This window comes from Trachurus japonicus, chromosome 6, assembly GCF_045865225.1.
Source record: "Trachurus japonicus isolate A0001 chromosome 6, Traja_1.0".
In the NCBI taxonomy this organism is placed as follows: domain Eukaryota; kingdom Metazoa; phylum Chordata; class Actinopteri; order Carangiformes; family Carangidae; genus Trachurus; species Trachurus japonicus.
In genome coordinates, this window is record NC_140912.1 from 26,449,937 (window position 1) to 26,457,688 (window position 7,752).

The 7,752-nt window shown below is 42.1% G+C and overlaps 1 protein-coding gene across 1 annotated transcript in view; it reads left to right on the forward strand.

Moving 5' to 3' along the window:
* LOC146986293 (uncharacterized) overlaps window positions 1-7,752 on the forward strand; it is a 35,661-nt gene that overhangs the window by 20,948 nt on the left and 6,961 nt on the right. Inside the window, exons 22-27 of the mRNA XM_085780055.1 lie at window positions 2,217-2,448; window positions 3,012-3,026; window positions 3,901-3,936; window positions 4,330-4,428; window positions 4,509-4,663; window positions 6,110-6,376. Coding sequence (XP_085636181.1) covers window positions 2,217-2,448; window positions 3,012-3,026; window positions 3,901-3,936; window positions 4,330-4,428; window positions 4,509-4,663; window positions 6,110-6,376 — 804 coding nt within the window. The remainder of the gene's footprint in view (window positions 1-2,216; window positions 2,449-3,011; window positions 3,027-3,900; window positions 3,937-4,329; window positions 4,429-4,508; window positions 4,664-6,109; window positions 6,377-7,752) is intronic.

A 7,752-nucleotide genomic window follows, 5' to 3' on the forward strand; every position in this document is an offset into this window, starting at 1 on the left:
TGTCAACCTGTGCCCGTGTTGCTCACACTCTGTCTCCTCTGTAGCTCCAGTCAGCTGCGATGCACTTAAGAGCTGCCTGATGCGCATCCCGCACACCTCTGAGTGCCTCGGCAATATCAACGCATTCTTCAAAGAGAACGGCATCTCCCCCCCGAAACTACCCCCCATGCCTAAGCTACCCACCCAGCTCTCTGACGTGACCAAGTACTTGCCCACTTTACCCCCAGAGTTACGCCAGGAGCTCTCGCAGATCAGACTCACGCAGGTCCCACGAAACATCGCCCAGACTCTGACCGAGCTGTTGCCCAAAAACTCGGAGGGTTCGAGCGCCGGCCCCAGCCTGTCCAACCTGTCCCAGAGCTTTTCTGAGATCCCGCAGAAGCTCTCCCAGTTCCCGAGCCGAACGCAGCAGTACTTCCTCAACGTCCGCAACCGCCTCAACAGCCTTATGCCCCAAGATGCCTAAGAAGCAGCAACAACAGCAAAAACAGAAGCAAGATGTAGAGCTCAGCCGGCTCGTCCGACACTCCCCTCTCCCTCCTCCTCCTCCTCACCGCCACCCTCAGCTTCGCTCCCGCTCCCCGTCCCCGTCCTCCCCCGGCGGCAGCGCCCTCGAGTTGCCCAATGTGCCATCCTACCCGCGTTTGCCGCCGATCGTCAGCCCCCCGTCGAAGCAGCTCAGCTCCCCGTCCCACCAGCTGACCGGTCTCTCTAACCCGGCGTTCTTCATCGAAGACGACTCAGACATTTCACCAATACGACCCGCAGGTGAATCTGCAAGCAGTGGGAACGTTAACTGTCCTCATGTGACTCCTTGAGCATTCATGAACTCAGTCATATTATAGCACATTTCAGGCAAATTCAACCTGGTTCTATAGTTTCCTGATATTTTCGGTCTAAAAGAATGAATCTGAAGATTTTCTTTTTAATGTCTCCTGTGATGCAGTAGTTCCGTCTGTCCCCGCATCGCCACAGCAGCGTATTATGGAAGCGGACGGATCTTAGGCTGTTTACATCACATAAAACCACTTTTTTTTTCACAGACAGCATCAGGTGGCTTCAAACTTACACCGAGGGGTTTGTTAACTTCAAGAAAGCCGACATCGATCAATCAATCGATCTTTATTTCAGACTCGAATCGGTCCATATAAAACATGTTTGTAAACGCAGCTGTAATACAAAGTTGAAGCGCTTACAGCCAGGTCGAACAATATCCAGATTTACTCTCACTGCTACGAAAACGTGGTGCCTCCGAGTTGATATTCCTTTGTTGATAAAACAAACAAGAGAGTGGTAAACATAGTTAGCCGTCAACTTGACTCTCTTACGAGACTTTGTATTACAGCTGCATTTACAAACATGTCGGCTTTCTTGAAGTAAACAAACCCCTTGGTGTATGTTTGGAAAAAGAAGTGGTTTTATGTGATGTAAACAGCCTAAGATCCGTCCGCTCCCATTATACGCTGCTGTGGCGATGTGGGGACAGACAGAACTACTGCAGAACAGGAGCAATTAAAAAGAAAATCTTCAGATTCATTCTTTTAGACAGAAAATATTAGGAAACTAGAGCCCCAGGTTGAATTTGCCTGGAATTGTCCTTTAACAGTTAAAAAGTCATAAAGTTAAATAAACAAGTGATTAACACTGAACTGTATTTAAAATATACAGAGGAACTAACTGATCAGCTGAGTTCAAATGTCATGGCAGGTTCACTGATGACACGTTCAGTCGTCGTTTTGTGTCGTGCTCGTGGATTTTTGTGTGTTTTGTGTGTTTACATGTTTAGTCGTGTCTTAGGTAAACTTCACTGGAGCACCCGAGTTTATTAAGTAAAGCTTTGAAGGGAAGAAACTGGTATATGTCCAGATTAAAACACAAAACACGTGATAGTATTTTATTTAAAGAAGCCAGAAGTGTGTCAGTGTGTCCTAAACCAGATTAGACAGACCTACTAGTCCGGTATGTTGGTTCCTCTCGGCTAGCAGGGCGCTGCTCTTATACATGACCTAGTTCAAAGGTGGATCCTGTTGCATTAGTCTAATGAAGGTCCTGCTAAATCTCCCCGTCCTGCTTCTGCTTCTAACTGTGACCTGCTCCGTGCTGCTTGTGTAATGTTTGTTTATTATTACAGTGTGTGTCAGTGGAAATGACTTGATGGGTAAATTACAACAAACGTGTTGCGTGTTGTGTGTGTGTGTGTGTGTTGACGTCTCCAGAGAGCTCCAGCCTCAGCCTTCGCCCCGCCGTTAATGTAGAGGACGTGGACTCGGACCATGAGAGAAAAGGAGGAGAAGGAGGCGCAGCAGCAGCAGCAGGAGGGGGAGGAGGAGGAGGAGGAGGAGGAGGTGGGGATGAAGAGCAGAGCACCATCCCCCAAATCCTCACCCCACAGGATCCCAAACTTACAACCCTCACCGTCCCCGTGACCCCGTCTGGAGGTCGTCAGAGGTGAGAAACAGCTAATTACAGAATATGAAACATTTATTCACTTACTTTGCAACAAGTGTGTCGTCTTTATTGGTTCCAAATTATTAATAAATTCAAAAAATAAAGAAAATCCCTATAGTCATAGCAGTAGGTTCGTTACCTTTAATTGTCGGTGCAAGCTATTTTTAGAACGGCGGAGCAGAGCCGTGAGCTGCTCAGAGCTACGCTACGGAGGCTAATGGGATTTCTTGGTTTCCCTCATCAAACTCATCAAATACACAATCCAACAACTCCAAAACGCTCTGGTGGACAAGTTGTGACCTGCACATTCACCAAGCTATGAGATAATAACAGAACGTTACCAGACGGAGTTGTTTTAGAGGTAAATTCATGCAAAACTGCTGATGTGCGTTCCCGTCGGAGGCAGTTTTTCTGCAAGCAGTCTCTGCATTTATCTTGTTCTCTGGAGGAGGGTCTGGCGAGCGAGACTATAACTGTAGATAACATCTGGTCAACATCTAGATATTTAAATGTGTCTGTGCACTAAAATGTTTCTTATCTTTTTCTTTGTTTTCATGCTACAGCAAAGGAGATAAAGAGTAAGAAACTGCATGGATTGTCTGAGTTGTAGTTGCCTTCAGTGTGCTTTTCCTTTAGTGACCAGACATACATGTAGGTACCTGTTCATATCTTATATGCATACATGCATGGCAAAATACTGTAGTTAATACGGTGATACAGAAATTTTAAGCCAATTGATCCAAAAGGAGATCAAATTTAATATTTAGAGCTGTAGAAATCTAATATTTGCTAATTAAAAAGAACAATTTCAGTTTCAGAATTATATTGTATCGTTAGTTATGTTTTTAATTAGTCATTTAACATTTATATTTTGGAATTATTCACAGTCTTTCCTCTGTTTAGTGCTGTTTGATGTGACTTATACCGCCCTCTACTGTTCATCTTCTTGCCAGTAGACGTTACTGTGGTTTGTAAATGAAGTGTTCTTGTAGAAACCATGTAAGCTGCTTAAAAAAAAGTATGTTTTGTGCTTGAAAAGGACAAAAAGACACACAACAAAAACAGCACATGGTGTTTGTGCAGAACACAGAGACAGTTTGTTGTGAAGCTAAAACTGTTCGGAAAGTGTTTGTTTGTTTGTGGACGTGTTTCCTGTCTTGTGTTGTCCTCTGTTGTGTTGTTCTTTTGTGACGTGTGATCGTACTGTTCATTGTTGCATGAACTTTTACAGATTTGTGTTCTTTGGGCTGTTTGTATGGATGTTGATCTGAGTCAATAAACAGATGCAGCACAATCTTGCACTTGCATCTTCACTGTGTCACCTACCTGTGCTTCACTGTGGGTGATGGGTCCCGTTGTTCTCTGTGTTATTATCATGCACACATACACACACACACACACAAACATAAACCCTTTCTCTCCCTGTCTTCCTGCCCTGACCTTGTGCAACAGTAGTGGAAGGAATCGTAGGAATATCTGGACAAAGATGTAAATATACCCTCAATAAATCCCTCCATATTAGTCTCCATCTTTTTTCATTCTCACTTTCTGATTTGTTAATCCCTCCTTTTATTTATTAATCCCTTTCTATTCTCCCATCAGTCATTGCTCATTCACTCATTATGTTACGTCTATATCATCACATCACACAAATACAAGAAGGTTGCATGTTTTCTTTTCTTAAAATTGTTATTTTTCACAAGATGTGACATTTTTACAGGAATAACTGTGTAAATGTGTACTTTTAAACACGTATACATACCAGTAAACGTGTCTGTCATTAAAGCCACATCACGGTGTGTTTTAGTTTAAGAAAAAAAAAACTGAGAAGAAACAGTAATATAGCAAAAAGCTGAACCAATGATGTTGCTGTTTCAACAGTAGGAAGCTGCAGTCTCAAAGTGAAGATGATGATGAAGAAGGAAGCGTCCCTGTCAGAGCTTGGCCCAGCCAGTCCAGCCTGCACAGCACAGATGACGTGTGAGTACAGGACACAAAAACACACACACACAAACACACACAAAGCAAAAGTAATTCCTGTGTGATATGATTTTTTTTAGTCTCAAAGAGCGTCCGGCGTCTTCGGCCAGTCAGACGAGCACGGTGGTGAACGAGCGTCTGCAGGAGCTGGTCAGGATGTTTAAGGAGAGGACGGAGAAGGCCAAGGAGAAACTCATTGACCCCGACAGCTCAGACGAAGACAGCGTCATCTCCTGTGAGTTAAAGTTTCCTCTTTTTAAAAAGTCATCCCGACAAAGAGCCACAAGTACTGTATGAGATGTGAATTTAGTTAGGTAATAGCTTGTCTAGACGACAGCAGGTGTTACAATACATTTTAATTCCAGGTTGAGAGAGTCGGGCCTCGTCCAGCTGGGAAACCGCCCACTCATAACCAAAACTACAAAAACCGCCCTTCAAATACACAAAAAGCCAAATGAATGACTGACTAAGCTGAAACTGCCCCCTCACTCACTCACTAACTCACTTATTCACACTCACAGGTGAGTAGAAGTTGTAGTTGGCTTGTATCCAGCCTGACACCTTCCCCTCCAGTCCCACCTGACCCAGTCCCACCACTTCAGTAATCCCTCAGCGAATGATTTAGTCCCACAAAAGCATTTTAGCATGACTGAGATTAGGTTCCCAAAGTAGGAGTCTTAAAGAAGACGGACCAGAGTCGCCTCCATATTTGTTCACTGACATTTTGTTGCATTTTTTCACATTATAAAAAAAAAAGGTAAATGAAGTAAGGTGCAGTGCTGTGGTCAAGACCACCGAACCCAAGACCGAGTCAAGACCAACTCCAAGACCAAGACCAAACCAATGTGATAATCATGTTTACATCACTCTTCAACTAAAAAGAAAAGATGAAGAATGAAAAGAGATTTGATATAAAATCAATATCATATGTGCCGTATTTGCCGTATTTAGTAATAAGTTGTTACATATTGCATTAGTTATTATAAAATGCAGGTGTTGCACTTTTTTTCATGAAGAAAATTTGGGTTAAAAATAATTTGGTCTGATATGTAACAGCTTATTACAAAATGCGGTGTTATTACATCATGAGGTGAAAATGTATTACATTATTACATAATGTGGCGCTACATGGTTACACAAGCATAATACTTTTGCAGAACGACTTTAGATTATTATTATTCAATTACATTGCATAAACGAGTGACATTGCTGCAGCGGTGGTCTTGACTGGTGTTGAGATGAAGTCCAGCTCGACCGAGACCAAGATCAAAAACTTCTAAATGTCGTCTCAAGTGTAATTTCTATCTGAAAAGTGCATGTATGTGTGATGTGGAGTTTGGCATGAACAAAAAAAATTATTGTGTTATTTCTCGACAGCGAAGAGCTACAGGTTTGTTTCCTAAGAAACTCCTGCAAGTTAAATTTATTCTTTGCCAAGATCCTCATACATCACCTGCAGCATGCACAAATGCATTATTTATTAGTAAGATCAATACACCAAGGCGGTTGTTCCCTTTATAACCGGTGCACTCTGATCCAGTCTGAGGCGGTGAAGCTTCGTCTTAGCCTCCCAGCATCCCTAGCGTCTGCACCTCGTCTCCCAAACAGCATTGTTGTAATTCTGAACCCAAACGTGTGTTTTCTAAGTCTCTGTCATGTTTGACCCTCTCTCCTCGTTCAGCGCCTCCTCTGGCTCCGGCTCCTCAGCCTCCTCCTCCTCCTCCTCCAGCTCCTGGAGCGCCACCAGCAGACGGGGGAGAGAAGGAGGAGAAAGCAGGTCCATCAGGAGGAGGAGGAGGAGGAGGAGGAGGAGGAAGAGGAGGAGGAGAAGAAGAAGGCAAAGTGGGGAGTGAAGCAGAGGAGCAGTCGAACAGCTGCTGCAGGGTTCCTCGGTGGATTCGAGCCTGTGTGCACTTCTGTTTCCCTGCCAGCATCGACCCGTTCACCAGTGAGAACCAGCCGAACACACAACGCCTCCTGCCACCTCCTCCTACAATACAATACCATAACACACAGAGCAGTAGCACCTCCTTTACTCAAACTACTCAGAAAACTAGTGGCTTGATAAGTTTGTGAAATAAGGTAGAAGACGATGAGTCACACACGTCTGCAATTCAACTATTGGTAACACTTAAATTGAATTTGTGTTCATAAGACTGACACAACACTGTCATAACCATGACATAACACCTGTCATAAACATCAATGAATACTTGTGACAGTTGTCGTTAAGTGTCATTCGGTAAGTCGTGTCACTTTTGATGCAAAGTTGACATTGTTTGAGTTGTTTTTGTTGTGACAACTTAAAGACAACATGACCTGTTAGCAGACCTAATTGCCAAACTTTAAAAATTATGTCAAGTTGTCATAAAGTGTGTCCGAATGACACTTAACGACAGCTGTCATACATAAGTATTCATTGATGTTTATGACAGGTGTCATGTCATGGTTATGACAGTGTTATGTCAGTTTTATGAACACGTATTCAAGTAAAGTGTTACCCAACTATGTGAGTGATCATGGAGAGAGTTTGAAGTTAAAAACTTTTAATAGTATCTTAATTGAAAACTGTAAGTCACAGGTGCACCGCGAAAAAGTTATCTCATCAGATTTAGTCCTCTGCCATTTTTCAACCACAAAAAAGTTAAGACCAAATTTTAGAAATAACTGAATAATTAATTTTGACTTTGGAAACATTTATTGAGCTCTGAGCTTGGAGACTTAAAACCTAAGCAGGTTTCCTCTGTGTCCTGGAAAATAATTTACAATGTTCCAGTATTTTTAATGTTAAATTGTCTGTTTTAATGTTTGTGAAAACAAATTTCTCTGCGGGAGAATAAAAAATTAATCTGAATCAGTGATGGAAAATGAAAAGAAGGTTCAGTAACATGTACTGGAAAAGCAGCAGCTTGCTTATATTACATACCGTATACGAATCGGCATGTGACGTAATCTAGCAACAACTAGATTAGTTTAGTTTAGTTTATTTAGATCCCCATTAGCTTTTGCCACGCAGCAGCTATTCTTCCTGGGGTCTTTTCATCATAATAAATGACAAATACAAACCATTAACACATAAAATACATTAATATATAAAACAAAAATACATACAGAAAACACATACTCAATACAAGAAAAAAAAAAAAACATCCAAGACAAACACTTAACATATGTTCCCGCTCCTACATTGAATCATTACACAACAAGAATACCAGGACCCAGTTTTACAAATAGGCTACTAATGGTCAAAATTGCGATCAAAATAATAATCTCTTAATTTCATTTTAAAACTAACCATGTTTCTTTGTTGTATAACATAATTCA